General features: G+C 44.9%; 1 protein-coding gene across 2 annotated transcripts in view; it reads right to left on the bottom strand.

The window, feature by feature from the left end:
* Positions 1–26,028, bottom strand: part of ablim1b (actin binding LIM protein 1b) — a 468,612-nt gene that overhangs the window by 372,772 nt on the left and 69,812 nt on the right. Inside the window, exon 2 of one of the 2 annotated variants that reach the window (XM_085994431.1) lies at positions 11,884–11,991. The exons of the other annotated variant lie outside the window; for it this stretch is intronic. Coding sequence (XP_085850557.1) covers position 11,884 — 1 coding nt within the window. The 5' untranslated portion in view covers positions 11,885–11,991. The remainder of the gene's footprint in view (positions 1–11,883; positions 11,992–26,028) is intronic. 2 annotated transcript variants of the gene reach the window in all.

Genomic DNA, 26,028 nt, shown 5'->3' with positions numbered 1-26,028 from the left:
CGACATCCTCCTCACAGCTTACCCTCCCACCCAGCTTTGTGTCGTCTGCAAATTTGGAGATATTACATCCAATTCCCTTGTCCAGATCATTAATATATATTGTGAACAGCTGGGGTCCTAGGACCGATCCTTGCGGTACCCCACTAGTCACTGCCTGCCACTCGGAAAACGACCCGTTTATTCCAACTCTTTGCTTTCTGTCCGCCAACCAGTTCTCTATCCAAGTCAATACCTTGCCCCCAATCCCATGTGCCTTAATTTTGCACGCTAATCTCTTGTGTGGGACCTTATCGAAAGCCTTCTGAAAGTCCAAATACACCACATCCACTGGTTCTCCCTTATCTATTTTACCAGTTACATCCTCAAAAAATTCCAGTAGATTAGTCAAGCATGATTTACCTTTTGTAAATCCATGTTGACTTTGTCTGATCCTGTCACTCCTTTCCAAGTGCTCTGCTATTACATCTTTTGTAATGGACTCTAACATTTTCCCCACTACCGATGTCCCGCTTTTTCTCTACCACCTTTTTTGAATAGTGAGGTAACATTAGCTACCCTCCAATCCATGGGTACCGTTCCAGAGTCTATCGAGTTCTGGAAGATGACCAGCAATGCATCTACTATCTCTAGGGCCACTTCTTTAAGTACCCTGGGATGTAGACCATCAGGCCCTGGGGATTTATCGGCCTTCAGTCCCATCAATTTTCCTAACGCCATTTCCCTACAAATACTGATTTCTTTCAGTTCCTCCCTTTCATCAGACCCTATGTTCCCCGGCATCTCTAAGAGGTTATTTGTGTCCTCCTTTGTGAAGACAGAACCAAAGTATGTATTTAGTTGGTCCCCAATTCCTTGTTTCCCATTATAAATTCCCCTGATTCTGACTGTAAGGGACCTACGCTTGACTTCACCAATCTTTTTCTCTTCACATATCTATAAAAGCTTTTACAGTCAGTTTTTATGTTCCCTGGTAGCTTACTCTCATATTCTATTTTCCCTTTCTTAATTAATCCCTTTGTCCTCCTTTGTTGAATCTTAAACTGCTCCCAATCCTCAGGATTATTGCTTTTTCTAGCCAATTTATATGTCCTCTCCTTGGATCTTATGCTATCCCTAATTTCCCTTGTTAACCACGGTTGAGTCACCTTTTTTGTTTTATTTTTATGCCAAACTGGGATGAACAATTTCTGTAGCTCATCCATTCGGTCTTTGAATGTTTGCCATTGCCTATCCACAGTCAACCCTTTGAGTGCCATTCCCCAATCAATCCTACCCAACTCGCTCCTCAGACCATCGTAGTTTCCTTTATTTAAATTGAGGACCCTTGTCTCTGAGTCAACTACTTCATTCTCCATCTTAATGAAGAATTCGATCATATTATGATCGCTCCAACCCAAGGGGCCTCGTACAACAAGATTGCTAATTAATCCTTTCTCGTTACATAATACCCAGTCTAAGATGGCCTGATCTCTGGTTGGTTCCTCGACATATTGGTCCAGGAAACCATCCCGTAAACACTCCAGGAATTCCTCCTCCACAGTATTGTTACTAATTTGGTTGGCCCAATCTATATGTAGATTAAAGTCACCCATGATGACTGCTGTGCCCTTATTGCACGCTTCTTTAACTTCCCTTTTAATGCCATCCCCAACCTCCGCCTTACTGTTTGGAGGTCTATATACTACTCCCACTAATGTTTTTTTCCCCTTAGTATTTCTCAATTCTACCCATACAGATTCCACATCATCAGAGCTAATATCCTTCATTACAATTGTATTAATCCCTTCTTTAACCAGTAATGCTACCCACCTCCCTTTCCTTTTGCCTATCTTTCCTGAATATCGAATACCCCTGGATGTTGAGTTCCCAGTCTTGGCCATCCTTGAGCCATGTTTCCGTAATCCCAACCAAATCATATTCATTTACCTCTATTTGCGCAGCCAATTCATCCACCTTATTACAAATGCTCCTCGCATTAAGACACAAAGCCTTCAGGCTTGTTTTTTTAACGCTCTTAGACCTATTAGAATTATTATTTACTGTGGCCACGTTTGATTTAAACCATTGATTTCTCTGACTGCCACTTTTGTTTTTCTCCTTCCTATCTTTTGCTTTTATCCCTGTTTTCCTTTCCTCTGTCTCCCTGCTCAGGTTCCCAACCCCCTGCCATTTTAGTTTAAACCCCCCCGAACAGTGCTAGCAAACCTCCCCACAAGGATATTTGTCCCGCTCTGGTTCAGGTGCAACCCGTCTGACTTGTACACGTCCCACCTTCCCCAGAAGCAGGCCCAGTGATCCAGGAAATTAAAGCCCTCCCTCCTGCACCAACTCTTTAGCCACGCATTCATCTGCTCTATCCTCCTATTCCTATACTCACTAGCACATGGCACCGGGAGTAATCCAGAGATTACAACCTTTGAGGTCCTACTCTTTAATCTGCTACCTAGCTCCCTAAATTCTTGCTGCAGGACCTCATCCCTCTTCCTACCTATGTCGTTGGTCCCAATGTGAACCACGACCTCTGCCTGTTCACCCTCCCCCTTCAGAATTCCCTGCAGCCGTTCAGTGACATCCTTGACCCTGGCACCAGGGAGGCAACAAACCATCCTGGAGTCACGTCTACGGCCACAGAAACGCCTATCTGTTCCCCTTACGATAGAATCCCCTACCACTATTGCTCTCCCACTCTTTTTCCTCTCTTCCTGAGCAGGAATTAAGTCTCATTACACACAAAAGATTGGAACACTAAATCAAGTGCTAATGGCCTAGCTCAGTGGCGTTAAACTCGAAGCACTGACCAATATCAGGTGTAGTCTAATCACAAGTCATCATTGCCACAGGCTCTTTCCAGTTCTTAAAGGGGAGGTTCTTTGATGCTGCAGAACCTCAAGCTCATCATTGCTACCAGTACAGCCCCTATTAATGTAACCAAGTGTAGTACTTTGTATGTTGTGAGAATAAATGTAACTAATTGTTAGTAGCCACAATACTCCTAAACAACCTTTAAATGACTGAATTCAACTGTTGCACAATGTCAAACTGACAAGAAAGCAATGAAACAGCACTAACTTGACAGCTGTGACTCATTACTCATGATCTCTTTAAGCAGTGCCCCTGGAGCCGGCATCTGCCTGCTTGACACCTCTTCTCCCTGTCGCTGTCTGGGAGAGGCGACAAGGCAGGGGGGGGGGCGACAATGAATTTTGCAGATCAGGCGCTCAGTGAGCATTGCACGTTCACTGATCTCATGATCTGCCTGGTGCTGAGATCCCCGACGGTAACTCGTAGTGGCAGCGCTATGGGGGGGGGGGTGGATTTGGCGTGCAGTGCTGGATTTGCCTTGCCCCTGCGCTACTACATCAGTGCCCCATTAGCGCCCCCGCCAGGTGCTAACGAGAGCCGCTAACTAACTGAATTTTTCCCCGTCTTATACACAGGAACACAGAGTTAACCATCTATTTCTAAACCAAAGTTTCGGAGCAGGCATTTGACCAGGAGAGATCTGTCACCTGTTGGTACCTTTGCACAAATCCTACAAGTTTCTCTGTGTTTAAAGCAACCACCAGCATTCATTTTATAAAATACTGTCTTTTTACAGTTGTCTTTCCAGGAGAACGGCACAGAATGTAACTATTAGATTCTATAGTCAGATCGTAAGGTGAGAATACAGTAATACTTTGGAATACTACCAATGTATAAATGGAGATGACTGAATTTATGGTCCACGAAGCAACCCCTATAATGGGAACAACTTTTAGGCCACAACCTACATCTTTTTGAGATTATCAGATTTGCATTACCCAGAATCAATTATACAAAGTATTACAATTGAGATTGTCACTGAATGCCAATGGGTAAAAAAAAAAGCATAAAGTGTTATATCTTGAAAGAAATGAAAGATTTGCTCCTACTACCGTTCAACCCCAGAAACAATGATTAGAAGTTGAACAAGTTGAAGCTTAGGTTACTGCAAGCTTTAAATATAAGGACGCATGGACATCAACAGCATAGAGGAAGGCAATTGCATCCATTGTGTCTTTGCCGACCAAAACTAATCCCATTACCTTGCTCTGTCTCCATTGTTCTGTATCTTCTTCTGCTTCAAATGTATTCTAAATATTAAATAATGTATAAAGAGTAAATGTATCATTCTGGCCTCTTGCGCTTCCCTGATTTTCATCGCCCACCATTACCAGCTGTGGCTTCAGCTGCCTAGGCCCTAAGCTCTGGAATTCTCTGGAAAGCTGTGGAGTTTTAGTATTTCATTGATTTATAAACAAAAGGATGAAATCTGAATGATACCTTTGGCGCTAAAGTGACCCCAGTGACATTCTAAAAATACGGTCTAAATATTCAGATCAAAAGACATGGAACAAGTTGTGCGTGAGTCTTCAGAAAAAAGAGCAAAGTCCAGGAGGAAGCTGCTTCTCCCATTCACTAATTATCCCAATACCTTCAGTGTGGTGAGCAATAGATGAACCAGCCTGCTGAACAAAGCAATTATATATTGGATTGCTTAAAGGGGCAACAGGTTGCAGAGTATTGTAGGATGCCACTGTTTCCGGTTCAGTCTGTGCCACTGTAAAAGCTGACACAGTGACCCGAATGATGTAGGATAAATATGTGCCTTATGTTTTCCATGCCAACACTTTTACTTTGTGCTTTTAAATGTACAATTCACAAACATAAGGGGATCGATTTTAATTTCCCCCTGCCTGGCGGAATCCAGTAAGGCAAGTTCTTAAATGTTTTGTTTAGTTTCCTTGTGGGCCAGCAGAAGCAGGAATGCTCCTCCCAGCCCCACAAGATGACCTTGGGCCTGCCCTGCCCCCCACTTCCTCCCTCCTCCCCTAACCGGATTCCCCTCCCAGAGTAGTTACCTTGTGATAAGGACAGTGCCCCAGGGTCCCCGACGACAGCCTCCTGCTGATCGAATTTAACAGCCGGGCAGGCACTTCCCACCGACTTCCCAGCTATTTTGGTCAGGAAGCCAGCAAGCAGCACGTTAATGAGGCCCGGTCATTAAAATCGGCTGAGCCGCCCAGCTAGGCTCCCAGACGGGCCTGCGGCTCGCTTTGACGCATTCCTACCCAGGAGTTAAAATCGAGGCCTTGATGTCTCGTCGATATTCAACTGCACTGTCACAGACATGGGGGGAAAAATTCAGTTGTTTGTGCCTCCTGTTAGCGCCTTAAGAGGGCGCTAATGGGGCGTAAAGCAACTAGCGTCTGGGCGTGGCGGTGCTTGCGCCGCTCGTGAAATTAACTAGACATTTTGCGGCGGCGCTAAACACTGCCGCCATGATCTCCTGCGCCGGCAAATCGTGACGTCAGTCGAGTGCGCAACGCCCCGGTAGCACCCCGGACCGGATATTGAGTGGCGCCCCCTGCCTTACTGCCTGCCGCTAGCAACGACAGGTTGAGGGGAGCGTTTTGCAGTCAGAAAGGGACTGGGGGAGCACTATTTAAAGGCGACCGCTTCCTGCCTTTTTTTGTTGGTGACATTTTTGCACCACGCATTCTGAGAGAGAGAGAGAGAGAGACTTCTGGAGAGATTCAACGCTGTGTGAAGGAGTTTTGGGTACTGAGCAGCATTTTGCAGGTTCATTTTGATTTGCCCTTCCTTGCTTCACCAGCGCTCTGAGGTAGCGCCTCGCTCCTCGGCCTTTGTGTCTTAAGACAGGTGTGAAGCGCCTAATTTAGTGCTCCAATCATCTCTGGGGGCGATAAAAGCCAAGTTTGCCGTCGGAGGCGATAATTAGCGCCAGGCGCTAAACTTTGCGCACAGCCGATAATGGCGCCCCAAGAGGGGTGACACTGAATTTTTCCCCCATGGTCTATGAAATTCTGTAAAGTGTCTCGTGAGACACTTTGGGCTAGATTTTCCTCGAGCCATCAGGCGGGGTTTCAGGCATGTGGGGGGGAAAAACCCGAATTCGGGGGTCCCGACACCATCCTGCCCAAAACCCCGCCCCACGTAAGTTTCAGGGGCGGCAGGCACCCGCCCCGCACTGGGACCCGCCGAAACCAGGCGGGAAGGGATTAGTGCCAATTAACTGCCTGTTAACAAGTAGTTAACAGGCAGTTTTTAGCCTAATCCCTATTTTGAGGGGTTTCGTGTGGGTTTCCCGATGGCTCCAAACCACGCCAGGTTAGAGCAGGCGGGCCGTCGGGTTGAAGGAGTTGGAAGGGTCGCAATGTCAGCGCTCAGGTGAGTGATGGGTGCATGAGTGCAAAGGTAAGTGTGTTTGGTGTGTCTAAAGTGTGTAAAGAACTTTTACTTACCTGTACTTACCTTAACAGCCTTTCTTCCTGTAGCCATCGGGAGCCCATCACTCAGCCGGCACTTAAAGCTGAACGGCTGCGATCTGTGAAAAGTGACAGCCTGCAGCTTTGAGTGCTGCTGAGAGTTCTAACTGAGTCTGTGCAGGATGACTCATGGTAGAACTCAGACCGTCAGTGTTGCACAGCTTCAAACAGCTGTGAAACACTGATATTTAAACTAACTTGGCAGGGGGATGGGATACAGAGGGGAGCTGAAATAGGGGGTGATGTGCTGCCAATTATAGAGAAAAAAACAAGTCAGCTTGGTAGACAGGGCAAATATATAAGGGCAAGGCTGGATGGCATCTATTTTAATGCAAGGAGTCTTGCAAGTAAGGTGGATGAACTGAAGGTGTTGATAAACACATGGGAGTATGATATTGTTGCTATCACGGAGACATGGTTGAGGGAGGGGCAAGACTGGCAGCTCAATATTCCGGGGTACAGAATCTTCAGGCAAGACAGAGGGGTGGTATAAGAGGAGGGGGTGTCGCAATATTAATTAAGGAGTCAATTACTGCAGTAAAGAGGGATGATATATTAGCAGGTTCCTCTAATGAGGCCATATGGGTGGTGCTTAAAAACAAAAAGGGGGCAAGCACTTTGCTAGGAGTGTACTATAGGCCTCCAAACAGTCAGGGGGAGATAGAGGAACAGATATGTAGGCAAATCTCAGAGGAATGTGCAAATAATAGGGTAATAATAATGGGGGATTTCAACTTCCCCAATATTAACTGGGATAGTCAGAGTGTGAAAGGCTCAGAGGGTGTAGAATTCTTAAAGTGCATCCAGGAGAGCTTTTTGAGCCAGCATGTAGAAAGTCCTACAAGAGAGGGGGCGGTACTGGACCTAATTCTAGGGAATGTGGCCGGCCAAGTGGAAAAAGTGCTAGTAGGTGAGCACTTTGGTGACAGTGACCATAATATGGTAAGATTTAAGGTGGTCATGGAAAAGGACAGGGATGGGCCGGAAATAAAGGTTCTAAATTGGGGGAAGGCCGATTTTAATAGGATAAGGCAGGATCTGGCCAAAATGGACTGGGATCAGCTACTTGTAGGAAAATCCGCATCAGAGCAATGGGAGGCTTTCAGAAGGGAGATTGGGATCATACAATGGCAACATGTTCCCGTAAAGGTCAAGGGTGGTTCCAAAAACCACAGGGAACCTTGGATGTCAGGGGATATACGAGAATGGATTAGGAAAAAAAGGAGGGCTTTTGGCAGATACAAAAGGCTAAAGATGGAGGAAGCCCTAGAGGAGTACAAAAAGTGCAGGGGGATACTTAAAAAAAAATTAGGAGATCAAGGAGGGGCCATGAAATAACACTGGCGAGCAAAATAAAGGAAAATCCTAAGATGTTTTATAAGTATATTAAGGGTAAGAGGATAACTAGGGAAAAAATAGGGCCCACTAGGGACAAAAGTGGCAATCTGTGTGTGGAGCCGGAAGATGTAGGAGGGGTTCTAAATTAATTTTTTGCATCTGTTTTCACTATGGAGAAGGACGATGTAGACATAGAAATAGGGCGGGGGGACTGTGATATGCTCGAACATATTCACATCGAGAGGGAGGAGGTATTGGCGGTTTTAGCTGGCCTAAAAATGGATAAATCCCCAGGCCCGGATGAAATGTATCCCAGGCTGCTGTGTGAGGCAAAGGAAGAGATTGCGGGGGCTCTAACACACATATTCAGGGCCTCTCTGGCCACAGGGGATGTGCCAGAGGACTGGAGAACCGCTAATGTAGTACCATTATTCAAGAAGGGAAGTAGGGAAAAACCGGGGAACTACAGGCCAGTGAGCCTAACATCAGTGGTAGGAAAATTATTGGAAAAAATTCTGAGGGACAAAATTTGTCTCTACTTGGAGAGGCAAGGATTAATCAGGGATAGTCAACATGGCTTTGTCAAGGGAAGATCATGTCTGACTAATTTGATTGAATTTTTTGAGGGGGTGACTAGGTGTGTGGATGAGGGTAACGCAGTGGATGTGGTATATATGGATTTCAGTAAGGCCTTCGATAAAGTCCCGCACAGGAGACTGGTCAAGAAGGTAAGAGCCCATGGAATCCAGGGTGCCTTGGCACATTGGATACAAAACTGGCTTAGTGACAGAAGGCAGAGGGTGATGGTCGAAGGTTGTTTTTGTGACTGGAAGCCTGTGGCCAGTGGGGTACCACAGGGATCAGTGCTGGGTCCCTTGCTGTTTGTGGTCTACATTAATGACTTGGATATGAATGTAAAAGGTATGATCAGTAAGTTCGCGGATGATACAAAAATTGGTAGGGTGGTAAATAGTGAGGAGGGTAGCCTCAGTCTGCAGGACGATATAGATGGGTTGGTCAGATGGGCGGAACAGTGGCAAATGGAATTTAACCCGGAAAAGTGCGAGGTGATGCACTTTGGGGGGACTAACAAGGCAAGGGAATACACAATGAATGGTAAGACCCTAGGCAAGACGGAGGGTCAGAGGGATCTGGGTGTGCAAGTACACAGATCCCTGAAGGCGGCGGAACAGGTGGATAAGGTGGTAAAAAAGGCATATGGGATACTTGCCTTCATTAGCCGAGGCATTGAATATAAGAGCAAGGAGGTTATGATGGAACTGTATAAAACACTGGTTAGGCCACAGCTGGAATACTGTGTGCAGTTCTGGTCGCCACACTACAGGAAGGATGTGATCGCGTTGGAGAGGGTGCAGAGGAGGTTCACCAGGATGTTACCGGGGCTGGAGCGCTTCAGCTATGAAGAGAGACTGGGCAGATTGGGTTTGTTTTCCTTGGAGCAGAGGGGGCTGAGGGGGGACATGATTGAGGTGTACAAAATTATGAGGGGCATAGATAGGATGGATGCTGAGGAGCTTTTTCCCTTAGTAGAGGGGTCAATAACTAGGGGGCATAGATTCAAGGTAAAGGGCGGGAGGTTTAGAGGGGATTTGAGGAAGAACTTTTTCACCCAGAGGGTGGTTGGAGTCTGGAACTCACTGCCTGAAAGGGTTGTGGAGGCAGGAACCCTCACAACATTTAAGAAGCATTTGGATGAGCACTTGAAATGCCATAGCATACAAGGCTACGGACCAAATGCTGGAATATGGGATTAGATCAGACAGGGCTTGATAGCCGGCGCGGACACGATGGGCCAAAGGGCCTCTATCCGTGCTGTATAACTCTATGACTCTATTTCATCTGTCAAGAACTCTTGACAGATGAAATTGCAGTCTGTGACGTCACCTGTTGCCGGGTGGCCCTTAATTGGCCTGCTGAGCCCGCTGGGCGGGCTCTAAAGGCCAACCAAGGGAAAATGGCCGGACGTTGATGTAGGCGGGTCAAAAACCTGAAAGTTGAAGTCCCGCCTTCTTCCCGACAGGTTCGGGAAAATCTACCCCTTTAACTCAGGTAGCAATGCCCCTTTAAGGTCTTAGGTTGTAAATTCTGCTTTAGAAATGTTGTGATGCGATAAAATGTAACCTAAATGCAAATATTATTTTCATATTATCAGAATAATACGTTTTGTGCTGAGCTGAAACATTTTCAGCTTTGCATCATTGCGAACTGTGTCAAGTAATGTGGCTGTGAGGTCACCCAAAATATCCTCGGGTCAGAGCTATGAGATTGACTCCACATCAGCTTGGGCTTTGCATGACTGCACTATAACTCAAGTTTGCCAACCACGCAAAACTCAAAAAAGTTTCTGGTCTGAGTATAACCACAGCCTTAAAATAATACATTGGAAAACAATCATTGAAAAAAACAAAGACGGCTTCTCACAATATTAGGCAGCGATAAATTGATTGTTACTAAGTCCGCGCTAAGTTTCCAACAAAATTTTTGCTTCCTTTGTGTAGAAATGCAGTATTAGAAAGTGATGGAGAGAATTCTGTGGGCCCCATTGTTCGCTTGTTTTGTCGTGTTATCAAACTGCTCCACAATGAGAGGTCAGGCACTTTCCTAGAAATCACGTTGTTTAGCAATATAACTGTAACCAGATTCCAAGGAATGTTTGTGAGGGAAAGCCAGCCTCAGTCAACCAAGGGTGAGACTCAGCTTCCACCTCTGTTTCTAATTACGGTGAACAAATAGCCTATGTGTCAGTGTGCACTGAAAGCCAGAGCAAACATTAAACATTTGAGTGCCAGACTGTGAAGAAGGTAGAAAAACATTTGAATTCTATACTGATGTGGACTATTATGAGGTTTATGAGACATCGGAGGAGCTAAAGCATTTGATAAAGAAGTGGTTTGGAACAATGGAATATTATTGTGTTTGGTGAAAGAGCAATCTATTTTCAATAGAATCAGACAGCACAGAAGGATTCATCCCATTGCGCCTGTGAAAAAATTATCTGATTCGTCCCAATCCCCTGCTCTTTCCCCATAGCCCTGCAAATCTTTCCTTTTTATGTACATATCTAATTCCCTTTTGAACGTTACTATTGCATCCTTTCAAGCAGCATATTCCAGATCACAACAACTCGCTGCGTTAAAAAAAGATTCTCCTCATCTGCCCTCTGGTTCTTTTGCCAATTATCTTAAATCTGCGTCCTCTGATTACCGACCCTCCTGCCAGTGGAAACAGTTTCTCCCTATCTACTCTATCAAAACCCGTCATAATTTTGAAATTAATTTAATAACTTGATAGTCCTTCAAAGTTTTGCATGATGCACATCAATGACTGTAGTAAATCAAGTTGAACAAACTAATGTGTAGCACGTCAAGCATTTGGAATATTTCTGTGGAAGAGGTTCTGGATTTTTAAAAGAGTCCTGATTTCTTGTTTCCCCCCCCCCCCGCCTTGCCTGGCCTTAATGCATTCTGCAGGAGTCATACTGCCAGGTAAAACTCCCTGTTGCTACTGGAGCTGCATGTGCTTCATACTATTTCAACCAATCAGTGAGGGAAAAACAGGCACAGCTGATAACTAGAGAAGTCCTTTTATACTAGCAGGGAAAATCAGGGCCAGTGCAATATAATTACAGTTCACTTCTTTAGAGAGTCATGTTAAAAATATCACAAAGGAACATTTCAAACAGTAATGAGTGCGAGCACCAAAGGCCCCAGGAAATTTGCAATGTTCTTTGTTAATTTTATTTATTTCCGGATCAACTACAGATGACTTTATGACGCTGAAACAGAACAATTTAATAATTAAAATAATGAAGGGCTCAGGGCGGGCAAGTGTGTTATGTGTGTGATATTGAGCCTTACAGATCAGATAGGTCCCTGATGTGTGCTCAGCTGACTGATCTCCGCCAGGGCAGCTTTACAACTGTCTTCAGCACTCCCATGGTAGGGAGAGCAAAATTATCTGGGGAGCCGTCTTTCACTTACTGGATGTATAATTGTGGCAATGTCAGTTAAGGATAATAACAACAACAGCGAGGACGACGTCAACAATTTGAACAAAGGCGACACCTTTAACACAGTGAAACATCCCACGGCACTTCACCAGGTGGGGGTGGAAATTCAGACACCGATCCGGATTGGGAGAAGAATTCGGGCAGGTGACAGGATCGGGCTCGGGTGTGATGCCCGCCCCATGCTTTGAGTAGCCAACCAATACTCACTGTCCAGGCTCACACAAGAAAAATGGCCACTTGAGCAGGTAGAAGGAATCTGCCAACGTCTGTGCAATCATATGGCAGCATGAGCCAGCATTTTCAGGAGAGCAGGGTCTAAGAAGAAAATCAGCAGAAAGAGGGAAGAGAAAAATTGACATTTCTTACAACTTGAGCTCATTTAATTATAAAACCTCACACTGTTCTGACTATTCTAAAGGCCAATAGAGTAACCTTATCTGGACAATGTTGGTTGATGGAGTAACCACAGGGATACATCAGGTTCATTAATGAAGAGCCCAATAAACACTCTTTATCATTGCTTACTGTGTAACTGTGTATTTATTGTTACATAATTGGTTTGTTTTAATTCTCCCCTTTTGATTGGTCCTTCCTTCCCCATACCAGCCATCATTTTTTGACTCCACAGTCTCTAAATTGTCAGACTGCTTGTCCGAACTCCAGTACTGAATGAGCAGAAATTTCCTCCAACTAAATATTGACGCCACTGATTCCATCCCTCTCCCTGGCAACTGTCTGAGGCTGAACCACACTGTTCGCAACCTTGGTGTCATATTTGACCCTGAAATGAGCTTCCGACCACATATCTGAAGCATAACTAAGACCGCCTATTTCCACCTCTGTAACATCGCCCGTCTCCGCCCCGCCTCAGCTCACCTGCTGCTGAAACCCTCATCTATGCCTTTGTTACCTCTAGGCTTGACTATTCCAACGCACTCCTGGCTGGCCTCCCACATTCTACCTTACGTAAACTTGAGAACATCCGAAACTCGGCTGCCCATATCCCAACTCGCACCAAGTCCCGTTCACCCATCACCCCTGTGCTCGCTGACCTACATTGGCTCCCGGTTAAGCAACGCCTCGATTTCAAAATTCTCATCCTTGTTTTCAAATCCCTCCATGGCCTCGCCCCTCCCTATCTCTGTAATCTCCTTCAGCCCCACAACTCCCCGAGATATCTGCGCTCCTCTAATTCTGCTCTCTTGAACATCCCTGATTATAATCGGTCAACCATTGGTGGCCGTGCCTTCTGTTGCCTAGGCCCTAAGCTCTGGAATTCCCTGCCTAAACCTCTCTACCTCTCTTTCCTCCTTTAAGATGCTCCTGAAAACTTACCTCTTCGACCAAGCTTTTGGTCACCTGTCCTAATTTCTCCTTATGTGGCGCGGTGTCAAATTTTTTGTCTTCTAATACTCCTGTGAAGCGCCTTGGGACGTTTTACTACGTTAAAGGCGCAATATAAATACAAGTTGTTGTTGTTGAAGTGTAGTCACTATTGTAATGTAGGAAATAAAGCAGCCTGTTTGTGCACAGCAAGATCCCACAAACAGCAATGAAATAAATGACCAGATAATCTATTTTAGTGATGCTGGCTGAGGGATAAATATTGGCCAGGACACTGAGAAATCACCCTTGCTCTTCTTTAAATAGTGCCATGGGATCTTTCACGTCCACCTGAGAGGGCAGATGGGCCCTCGATTTAACATCTCATCTGAAAGACAGTGCAGCACTAGATTATGTGCTGAAATCCCTGGAGTGGGGCTTGAACCCACAACCTTCTCGACTCAGAGGCAAGAGTGCTACCACTGAGCCAAGGGTGACACCTTAAAGAAACGCTGGGCTCTTGCACAGTTGCCTTTGGAAAACAAAATAAAGATTTCAAGATTAAATATCAACAATTTTAATATAGGGAGGTTTTTTTAAAGAACCTGCAAATTATATTTACATGACAATGGATGAGCGCTTATGTATCATTGCTGTCAATTTCAGACATCAAAATGTACTCCACCAATGTCATGCATTTTGTAAACTAATATAATGCAATACTATTCATTGTTCTCGGAATCTGGGTGACAGACTTTCACACTAGTTTGGCTGCAACACCAGTTTCAGACTTTTAAATTGATGGTAGGAAGGGAAACTGACCAGCTAATGATACCGTATAATCATCTTGTCAACTGCAATCAAATCCCTTTCTTACAAATATTCCATGATTGGCAAAGTAACTACCACTGAGAGATGAAGCTGAAAGTCAGCAGACAAGAAGTGGGAAGGCAGTGAACCCTCAGAATAAATTACAGGGAGGAGCAGTGTAGCAACCAATGAAAAATGCAAATAATTAGAAACAAACTGCTCCTTGTTACGTTGTTGCTTTAAGGTAAAAGTAAATACTTTTTAATTTTCTCCCAGCCTTCTGTTTAAAAACAATTACAATGTCAGTTGGCTACAATGCTGAATTAACCTTTAATTGTTGGCTCCGGGACTCTACAGTTGTTGCTTATTAATCACTGCCAAGGGATTGTGATCAAAAAGAGTTATAAAAAAGCTGCAAAGTTCCTTCCTAAAATGAAGTGCAGGATTATGTTGGATTGTCCTCTCAACATTTTAGCTGATGTATTAATGGGACCATCAGTAAACGATCAACTGAGCTTAGATATGATGTTGCAAAATGTAAACTGTTTGAAAAGTGCCACTGTAACTTCAAATGCTCACTTCCAAAATTACAGAAAGATTTAAAGGTGACAACATATTTGATTCCAAATACATCACTTGCTGCACTATGAATGGAAGCTTGTAAAACAAAGCCCAGAGATTTATTGAGCAGTCAAAATCTCTCATAATAAGATTCTTTCCAGCATACTCCCATTACTCTGCACCATCAATGTATCAGCATGGCCTTTCACTCTATACTAAAGATGAATGATGGAGCTTTCATATGTATTCAGATATCAACTTCTTTTGAATAATGACAGCACCAAAGCCCGAGGGAAAAATCAAATCAAATAAGCGCTTTTCTTTCAGCGAGGAATGGACTCGGCTATAGGAAGATTTCTAGGACAATTCAGCCCTATTCACAATCGTGGTCTAAACTGGAAGATACTTAACTGTGAGGTACACTTCCTCTCCTCCCCAAAAAAGTCTCAAATCAAGCTGCTCTTTCAGTTTGATGCAGACCAGATGCTTTCTTTAAACTGGGTAAAGCATTGCAGGACTGCACATGCTGTGCACCTAAACTTATGGTCCTTATGGGGTGCAGGAAAAGGAAGATCAGCTCCCCAGTAGAGCCTCAAATCTATCTCGGCATGCTACAAGAGGACCTGCTGTGGTTCTGGCTTGTAACCTCTGCTGGAGGGAGGCCAATGGAAGTGTTCAGATGCCTGGAATGTCCCACTGGATGTGTGAATGTTTATAGCATGAGATTTTTGATATAGACTCCACAGTTATTCCAGGCAAAACAAACCTTTATTTAGTGATCACGGCACACAGGCATTTCTGGCTTTGTTTTGACATTCACAGCTGTTGTCACTTTTAAATCAGGGTACTTAGAGCTAAGGGCTGTTCCTTATTTAACCTATGAACTCTACCCTATACCTTCTGGGCTCATCAGAAGATTAGTTACCGCATCTGAAGTCTATTTCCCTACTACAAAATGTTTACTGCTTTTGAACAGCTTTTTTAAAAACATGAGCAATTTTAACTCCTTATAATTTCTATTCTATCTTATTAGCTAGTCCATCTCCTATCTTAATGCTCCACCATATTCCACCCACATTAAAGACACTACGGGGGAAAAATTGGGTTGCTTTGCGCCTCCCGTTAGAACCCCCAGCAGCGCAAAGTCCCTAACACCTCCTGCGAAATTCAGCATGAGGTTAGCGGCGGCGGTAACCGGCGATGATGTCATTGCCGTGCGCAGCGCCCCGCTCGCGCCCCGGCTGCAAACTTCGGTTGCGCCCCCTGACCTATCACTGGACGATATGTCCGACAGGGTCAGGATAGCGTTTTTGCAGCTGCAGCGGCGCAAGTTAAAGGGCAGGTGTGGGGTGGCCATTTTTTTGCTGGCTGACTGCCAGCACCTGCCCCTTCCCCTTTCCCTTTTTTCTTCGGGGTGCCGGCCGCGATCGGTCAGCCTGGCAGTCCTCTTGAGTATTGGGCTGCTTTCCCAGCACTCCGCTCCCCGGTGGTCCAGCATGGCCCCGGTGCGCGCAATGCTAGGCCCCTCCCCTTTAATCAGGGGAGGGAGGCCTGTAATACCGCGGCGCTGCGTGCCGACACGCGTGGCACTGATGCACGTAGTGCCACAAAATTCACTGGTAGCGCCCCAAGCAGGAGGGGGAGCGCCTCCAGTAGCGCCCCACCTCCTGCTTGGGGCACTACCAATGAATTTACGGCACAGGGGTGCTAACTCATTAGCGCCCCAGCGAAGTTAGAGCCTCAAAGGGGTTGCCACCAAATTTCTCCCCTTATTAGTGGTAAGTACATATTTTTTCTGTGGAATATAAAGAAAACAAGGCACAGTTCTGTTTGGATATTCTGCTGGTCATTATTGTAGCCCGCTCAGCCACTCTGAGCTCCCACCTTCGCTGAAGTCCTGTGCTAATCATCTACCTAACTGAATGACTGCAGCTGGAACAAAATATGGAATGAAGGCTTATAACTACACTAGGGAGCTGTTTATTTTCTTTGCTTTTCTATCCAATTATTTCCCCTTTTTCTCCTTTCCTGGAGATACCAACTCATACTGAACTATTGTTTGAGGGTAATGGCAGCGCTCTGTTGCCTTGCCCAAGTGATTATTCCTCTATGTGAGCCTGGACAGTGAGGCTGTTGTTACAGCACAGCTACCAGACTCGGGCCAGCATCTGTGATGTGCAACGTGCAGCTGGCAGATCAGAGTTATACTGCTAACTGTGCATCTGTCCAAGTCACAGTAAAATCAGCTACAAAAGAGCAATTTGTAAGCATACACAATAGCAAAATACTGCGGATGCTGGAAATCTGAAATAACAACAGAAAATGCTGGAAATACTCAGCATACTTGGTTGTATCCACAAAATGCCATGTCCTGGAGTGCTATCTTTTTTTTGTGTTAGGTGGGAATGGGCAAGACTGTCTATTCTTTTGTAACATTAAGAACATTCCAAAGGACTGTATGTTTTTTTTTGTAAATTTGCTTTACACCAGACTCGAAATATCCTGCAGCTCATGCAAACTCAAACTATTGTAAGATAGCTTCCTTGACTATAGTTGTATTTGGGCATTAGCTCAGGAACTGATCCCAATTTTACTGCCACCTTTGTGTTGATGTGGACTCAAAGCCAATTCATTTTGATGTGAAAGAGAGAGTTTAACTGCCGCTTGAATGTCAGCAGGACATTTGATCATGAAGGACATGACAGCTGAGCCCAGGCCTGTCCTCACCTGTTGTAAACACAACTCAAATTTACAACAGGGATCAGTGCATAAAGATCAGGAGTGTGAATCTGGGCCAATTTTCCATCTCCATGTCTCAGGGTTGCTAAATCCCAATGTAGGACTTCCACTGCTACACCAACTTGGATAAGAAAACTCAGCCTACACTATGGATTGAGCCCAATTCCTTCCTGGACTATTCCTCTCAGTGCTACAGAACACAATGCATTTCCCTTAATAAGAACACAAGGAATAGGACAGGAATAGGCCATTCGGCCCCTCGAGCCTGCTCCACCATTCAATAAGGTCATGGCTGATCCTCGACATCAACTCCACTTTCCTGACCTATCCCCATATCCCTCGATCCCCTTAGTGTCCAAAAATCTATCGATCTCAGTCTTGAATATACTCATCAACTGAGCATCCACAGCCCTCTGAGTGAAGAAATTTCTCCTTTGATCCATCATACAGACCGTGCTTTTTTTTTAACCAATTTTAATTTGTACACTTTACACAGTAAAAATAATTCTTGTGTTACCAAAAGTTTAAAATCCTAACAAATAGAAAAGTCCTCTTTGGAAAAGAACAAAACTGCACATTACCCTATCAGAATCTAATACTGTGTTTGTCTTAAAGGACAACCGAGAGCATATTCTTTCCTTGCTCCAATTAAAAATCATCTTATATTGTGAGGAGTTTAGATTTCAAAGGAAAAGAGTATTGTTCTCCAAATACTGTAAAGGACTGGGTGAGGTGGGGGGGAGCGGGGGGGGGGGGCGGAAAGAGGGGAAGAAGCAGCCAGACATTACCCACTATGCACTTCCACATTTTGACTGACTCTTCTCCAACAGCATTATGGGTAGTTGCAGCCTTTCATGTGTGCCTTTGAACTTTCCGATCATTGATTATATCACAACTGTTTTGTTATTTTAAAGCTCCAAATTTAAATTAACCAGCCTCAAGCAACATTACAATTAATAAGCTTCAAGCGAGACTAGTGATTAGAAGAAAACTGTTCCCTTCCACTGTCGTGAAAATGTGGACTAGACTCCAAACAAAACCAGTTATGTTGATTAACACCATCAGAAAAGATCTGGGATTGTATTTTCTAAGCCTAGCTTTAGGCTGCTCCTGATGATTCTTATACTGTTAGGACCTGGGGGCAGGGACTGTTGCAAGTGAAGGACAGCAGTCGAATAGTGGATTCCTGGATGGATTTTGACATAGCAAAGGCATTAAGATGAAGTAGATATGCAGTCAGTGCAAAAGTATTACATAGGGCATCAAGCTCCATGTCACATTAAATTATCTTTGGGAATCAGGAAGTATTTATACAGAACTTCCCTCCAAAATATTAAATGATTAGGGTAAAATCCATGATAAGGTTGATTGTAAATGCTTCTGAAAGGAGAGCACTTAATGGGCCAAATGACCTCTATTTCTTCCATGCTTTCTTATATATCATTTAAAGTTGAAGAGTTGCTTCACACTCGTTAGCAGATATAAACAATTAACGAAATGGATTAGTTTTTAAGAGGAATAGATACTTAACACTAACTGTACGCAGACTGAGTATAGAAACATCTTTGCATCAGCGTTAGATTTATATTTTTATCATGACAGATTGGCAGCTTTAGAAATGACCAGCTTGTACCCGAGCCAGGATATGAAACATGATGCATAACACTTACTCAGCCTGCCCGAACAGCATGACGTTAATGGTTTTAATTTACTGTTCTGCTGCAGCAGCATAAACTGAAGCAGAGGCAGTACAATACTGAAATAAATATGCACACAGTGCAAAAGCAATACCCACTGTGCCCAGCTCTGGACCACACAAAAAGACAACAAACTTTCTCCGGGGGCCACGTTTGCCCCAACTCTGCCAATATCTGTCTGCTGTATTAATACCCAAGATATCCAAGTCTATTAATTTAGCAAGTATATATTTCACTGTACAAAAACATGTTTTATATTTAAGAGTATTTTATTTATACTAAGTATAGTATAAATGAAGAATTAACATCATTGTCATTCACAAGGCGGCTGAAGACTTTGGGGGAGAAATTCGGTTGGTTAGCGCCTCCCGTTAGCGCCTGGGGAGGCGCTAATGGGGTGCGAAGGGGTTAGCGGCCGGGCGCGTCGGTTTAGCGCTGACTCTAACTCTTACCACCTGGGCCTCTAGCGTCTCGCAGATCGTGATGCCATAAAGTGCGCAGCGCCCCGTTATGAAATTGCCTCCCGCCCCCTGCTGTATCGCCGGGCGTGAACAACGGCAGGAAGAGGTGTTGTCAACTCGGCTGGCTGCTTGCGGAGCACTAATTCAAGGGAATGGTTTTCAGGTAGGCCAACCTTTATTATTTGCACCGGTCTGGTGCCTGCTCAAAGTTTGTGCCTGCTTTATTGCTGAAAGATGTCCGAGCCCTCCACTTTGTGAGAGTGTTTGGGGCTGAAATGGCAGTCGCGCAGGTCGCCCAGCAACGCAGAACTGCCGACAAGTAGGTTGTGCACCATCATTGGCCCTTCCCTTTAAGTGAGGGAAGCAGTCTCTGATGCCATTAGCGATGCGCTCCACATTGTTCAGCACTCTGCCGCTACCGTCCCGCTCTCGGACTTTAGCGCCCTAAGAGAAGTGGCTAGCGCTTGATTTAGCACTCCACTTCACTCTTGGAGCATTAAAGCTGAATTTCCCAGCAGGGGAGAATCTTTCATGCCTGGCACTACTTATTCTACTTTTCAAAAGTTAGCTCTATCATCAGACATGGAACTGAACAAGCTTCCATGCAGGTCAATAGGGAAACACTTTTAATTAGCAAACATAGCTAATGCATGCTCCATTACTTTGCCCTGAAAAGAAGCCTCCATATGCAGCTTGATGACCAGGATGGCAAAGTTATCACAAACTAAAAGGGCAGCAAATCCAATGAGGAATTAGTAGCAGTATTAGGAGGCACTTTCATGCTGAGTTCTTCAAATGCTATTTATTGCCATCACATGGTAGGTGTGACAAAAGTAGTGATCTTCCTGCATCAAGTAGAAAAAATATCTGTATTACATTTTTATATGACTTTAGGTAGACAGGGTAAAGGTAATTTTAAAATTGACTTCAGCTAGTGATCATTGAAAAAGAGTTCCAGCAGGAAGGTCAATGCACAAAACTATCCACATATATGAAGAGGCAGCCCAGCTTTAATTTTACAGTCACTCAGAAACCGATTAAGTTAAAGTGTGCTAATTGGCTGGGCAATCCCCCTTTGAAATGCTAATTTCTGTGAATCCACAGACTGAGGGAAATAGGCGAAATTGATTATCTCTAATGGCTAAAACATCAAGGGAGCTTTGTTCTAAGAGAAATCAGGTTGTACATTATTTAAAAGCAATGATAATATATGAAAACTAATCAGGATGTGAGTTGAATTGCCATCTGGTGTCAAAAACAGACCACTGGGTGACAAAAATACTACTGTTTGGCCCTTATTTACTTAATTGTTTAAAATAGATGTTGGCTGGAATTTTGGGGGTTGGGGGGGCCTCCGAGGTGGGCAGGAAACCCAGGAGGCCGGGTTTCCCACAGGCCCTGCCGAATTTAACAGCAGGGCCTGATTTGCATGTGCGGCCTCGGATTCCCGCCCGCAGCCAGCAAGATTGAGAGACTGGCTGGCTGCAGGCGAGTAGGCCTGCAGATGCGAGGTGTCGGTCCAGGGTGGGCATGGGGATCGCAGGAAGAGGGTCGGGGGGTTGGCATCGGGGATCGCAGATCGCGGGAGGGGGTTTCGGGATCAGGGATCGCGGGGGGGGTCAGCCGGGGATCGGGGGAATGGAGGATTGGCGGGGGTTGGCGTGGGGGGGGGAAGAGGGTCAGGGCTGGCCACGAGAGGATTGTGGTCGGCCTCAACATCCTCGGTGGGTTGGGGGGCGAGGCCTCATGGTGGGGATCGGAGGCCTGGCGGGGGGGGGTGATTGGAGGCCTCGTGAGGGGATCTGCGATCACAGGGAGTGGGTTAGGCAGGGACTCTGGATCCAGGAGGTAGGTATAAAGCCACTTACCTCCTGGATGCAACAGTCCCCGCCTCGGTTTAACGGCCGGGTTTCACGAATTGTGTGAAACCCGTCCATAGGCAGTTAAACACAAAATGGAGGGGGAAAAAGAGGATTCCAGACTCATTGCAATGTTTAAATTAAAGTAACACCCCCTGGCAGTGGGTTGACTGCCCGCCCCCCAACCCGTCTCCGGCAAAACTGGAAGTGGGCAGGTTGGAGGTGGGATCAGGTCAGGAATCCCATTTTTAACAATTTACCTGCCCCCACGCTCCAAACCCACCAGTGTTTTTAGGGGAAAATTACAGCCAATTATCTCAAGATCCTGTCCATTGAGAAAAAATTCATTTGATTATCAAATGAGTCTGCTTTAACATTATATTAAAAGCAAGCATATAATTGAACAGCAATCCTGTGGTTTCAGTTCCCTGCTTCACACTGCATCAGCCACGGGAGGGGTAACAAGGGGTCTGTATAAGGTCAATCTCCTACATATACCCATGAGAGACTCAGTCAAAAACTACCAAAAAGAACTACAAAAATTCTAATTATGTGTTTGTTTTGATATAATTTATGTATAGTGTAAGTCAATCTAGTGTCCAGCTGTCTATTATTGTTTCTGTATAATTATCATAGTAGTAAATAAATCCAACTATTAGATTTGGCCTGAACATAACAGTTTGAGGGTGTGATATTTACTGCCTTTGGAGTAGGCAGGAAAAAGTGGGAGACATCCCATGTTGTAATCAGTGTTTTGTGCCATGGCTAAGGTGTAATTCTTCGTTCTGTGTCATGCTCTTCCACTCACAATACATATAACGGATGCATGATTTGGTTCATAGAAGACTTGGTCTGCTAATGGAAAGTGCCTTTTTGCTGTGAATACAAGTTATAAGGAGAAAAACAAAATCATAACACTGAACTCCTGCTATATCGTAACCAATGACAAATGCTCAGCACAATATTCAAATCAAGTGCCGTGCATTCATTTCCCCTGTTATATAGTGTGTGGCTGTTTGTAGCTGGAAGTGGCACAGTGCTGCCCTTTGAAGTTTGTTAGTTTGTTCATTATTTCTGATGTGTTACACCTAAATGGCTATTCCCTCTAAGTAATTACCTTGTGGAAATGTGCTGACTGGCCATAGGATTTCAGTGACAGCCAGCTGGAAAATCTTGTGGCCCTAGACCTTCTTGGGCTGTGCATTGTGAAGACTTTGTGTAACAGTCAGCCAAATCCAGGACTGGCATAGTAAACTTGTGCAGCCTGTTTCAACCAGGGTACAATAGCATAGTGGTTAAGAAGGCAAATGGTATGTTGGCCTTCCTAGCGAGAGGGTTCAAGTACAGGAACAAGGATGTCTTGCTGCAGTTGTACAGGGCCTTGGTGAGACCACACCTTGAGTATTGTGTGCAGTTTTGGTCGCCTTATCTGAGGAAGGATGTTCTTGCCATGGAGGGAGTGCAGCGAAGATTCACCAGACTGATACCTGGGATGGCAGGAATGACGTATGAGGAGAGATTGGGTCAATTGGGCTTATACTCGCTGGAGTATAGAAGAATGAGAGGGGATCTCATTGAAACTTATAAAATTCGAACAGGACTAAACAGACTAGATGCAGGAAGGATGTTCCCGATGGCCGGGGAGTCCAGGACCAGGGGTCACAGTCTAAGGATAAGGGGTAAGCCATTTAAGAAAGAGATGAGGAGGAATTTCTTCACCCAGAGTGGTGAACCTGTGGAATTCTCTACCACAGAAGGCAGTGGAGGCCAATTCATTAAATATATTCAAGAAGGAGTTAGATATATTTCTTAAGGCTAAAGGGACCAATGAATATGGGGAGAAGGCAGAGACAGGGTACTGAATTTGGATGATCAGCCATGATCTCATTGAATGGTGGAGCAGGCTCGAGGGGCTGAATGGCCTACTCCTGCTCCTATCTTCTATGTTTCTATGGTTATGTTACTGGACTAGTAATCCAGAGACATGAGTTTAAATCCCACCATGGCAGCTGGGAATTTAAATTCAGTTAATTAAATAAAGCTAGTATCAGTTAATTAAATAAAGCTAGTATCAGTAATGGTAACCATGAAACTATTGGATTGTTGCACAGTTGTTAACTGCCAAAAATGAGTTTTCCTTCACACCGCCTACACACAACTTCATATTGTCTGCAAAATTAAATATTTTAGAGGTAATTTTAACCCTACCTGCCCCGTGTAAACTGTGCAGGTGTGCAGTTAAAATGCCTCAGGTGACTTACCCACTGGAAAGCCCCGGATCCCACCGTCCTCGATTTTAACCCGCTCTTCTGAGCAGACGATAAAGGCACCTGCCTGAAGCCGGAGGGGTCCTAACTGACATATGTTAATCAGGGTCTGATGATGTCAATTGGATCCCAACGGCATTTTAACTCAGACCATGAACTATGGTTTTTCCACTAAGCTGAATCAGGTCTGAAGAGGATCAGTATGCGAAGAGGCCACGAAAAGTAGATTTTTGACTTTCCTCCTGAAACCCACAGTGGGTTAAAAACCAATCCCTCTATTAGGATACCTGTGTTGAGGGCATTAATAAATACTCATTACCTACTGGGTAATGCTACCGTGATCTAAGCTGAAGCAAGTTGTGAAGGAAAGAAAGTAATTAAAAAGGAACCACAACTCCATTTTCTCACAGGCCATTCCCTCAAGATTGCTACTAAAGTAACACCTAAATGCATAAATATCTAACTGCCAAGCCTTCATCTTATTCAAAGTTCCATTTTTGTTATGAAAATAATTGATAACTGTCCTCTGCTGCAGATGTTTGTTGGTACTAAATACTATCCGACCCTTAGTTATTTCCGGGCTGGAAATCAGGCTTGGTTTTCCCCTGTTGTACAGCTCTGTTCATTTTGTAAACATCATTGCTGTTCTAGCTGTCACGGTATTGACACTGTGGGTTCTATGCTAAGAAAAGGTCAGCATTTTAAAAGATTCTAGAAATGTTTAGACTGTTGTTTTGAATAAAAACCATATCAATCTACACGTATTTTGCGTAAAAATAATCCTCATAGTTCTTACTATTGTATTGCATAATAGGAACAGAAATTTAGGACAAAAAAACCCCTGGGAACATACAGAGACAAATGTCGTTGGAACAGACCTTCGAACCTATTTATTTAGATGTATATGCATGCTTCACCCAACAGACTTCTTCACATCTTCTATTTAAGTAACGATGAGTGAGACTGTTCACCCTCTGGTCTGTGATTGGGAACTACAGGGCTGAATCTTTCCAACCTCGGCGGGTCCGTGGCGGGCGACGTCAGTGGCGTGTGGGGAACTTCGCATCTGTCTCGATCCCGGCTTCCAACAAGATGAGGAGGCTTGTTAAGCCTGCTCTGCGAGGTTCCCGGCCAATTGAAGGAAGCGGGTCTGATGACGTCATTTGATGACGCATCATCAGCCGGTTTCCTTAAAGGGACCATGTCCACAATAATTTTGACAGTTCTGCTGTCAGTGTTCTACAGCATTCAGGTGCTGCAAACACTGACAAGCACTGCACAGAGGTGCACGGCTGCACCCAGGCTCTCGCATGACTCCCTCAGTCACAGCACGCAGGGAGGTCCTCTTCCCTTCCAATTGTTGGAAGAGACCTCCCCAGGATACAAATGCAGCCTGGTTGCACATTGCACAGGAGGGCACAAGCAGGGATGTCGTCAGGAGAACCAGGCTGCAGTGGCGCAAACCTTTCAATGATCTCAGTAAATCACAAAATGTTACTGCAAAGCCACACTCAGCCTCATCCTACTGTGATACTCATCACATCCCCATCATTCTGCCTTCCCTACCCTACTCCTGCACATTCTTACTCACACCAACTTACCTTGCACCTCCACCCATTCCTCTCTATCTGCATTATCACTTCCCCATCTCACTAGCCACCCCTCACACTCACCCTCATCCTAGTCCAATCATACCAACTAACAACACACAAGGCAGTTGTGTGTTTTAGCCAAAGTTCATGTGAAGTTTCTGTTAGTGTGCTGTCAAGCATTGAAACCTTTATTTTCAACACTTTGCATTCTTGGACAGATTTGTGTGAACCTTTGGAAGCAGCTTAGTGAGTTGCAGTGAATGGTGAGACATAACGGTACCCCCGGCAATGGGGATGAGTGTGAAAGGAATGGCTTGGGCATTGTAGGGATGCTTTATGGTGTTGGTGTGGGGTGGTGCCAACCTGGCACATCACGTGGCAGCCAGGGTGTTCACCATCCCTGGCCTCCCAGGCAACAATGTGGTCGGGTGCTGATGCCCTGCATCGTGTGCAGCATCAGTTGATTGCGGAGAAGGTTGTTGTTGTTGTTGGTGCTGCTGGTGTGCCCGGTGATGTTGGTGTTGGGGCTGATCGTGGTGGGATTCTGAGGACCGAGGTGAGATTTTTTCAAGGGCTGCTGATGGAATAGATAGCAGCTGAAGTTGAGATGACAGAAGCGATCTGTCAATGATGAGAGAGGTTGCTCCATGGAGGTGACACTGGATAGAGAGTTTGTTCCAAACACTTCAAACCTCCATAAAGCTGAAAAGTGTATTACAAATCCTGAAGGCTCCAGATTCTAAGATTGGAAATTGAACAGCTGTGAAATGGTAGCTTTTATACCACTTTTGCAGCTGTCAACTATTCACAGCAATGCAAAGCCATTGAGAACCTGACACACTTACCTGACATGATCCCCAAGCGCCGGGAACCTCGTAAAAAACATGGAAAAATCATTAGGACCTGGTAAAATGCTGCTTAAATACCTTTAAGCAGCTTCTTACATATCTCAATTGCCTGACCCGCCGCTTAGTGCCGGGTCTGCAAACTGCACTTGGGAAATTAACAAGGAACGCGGACTTCCGCCCCGCTGTCAATCACTG

The sequence above is a fragment of the Somniosus microcephalus genome, chromosome 8 (assembly GCF_052327205.1).
Source record: "Somniosus microcephalus isolate GS21.2 chromosome 8, FLI_Smic_1.0, whole genome shotgun sequence".
Lineage (NCBI taxonomy): Eukaryota > Metazoa > Chordata > Chondrichthyes > Squaliformes > Somniosidae > Somniosus > Somniosus microcephalus.
Note: the sequence above shows the minus strand (reverse complement) of the source record. Positions and strands in the feature narration are given on the sequence as shown.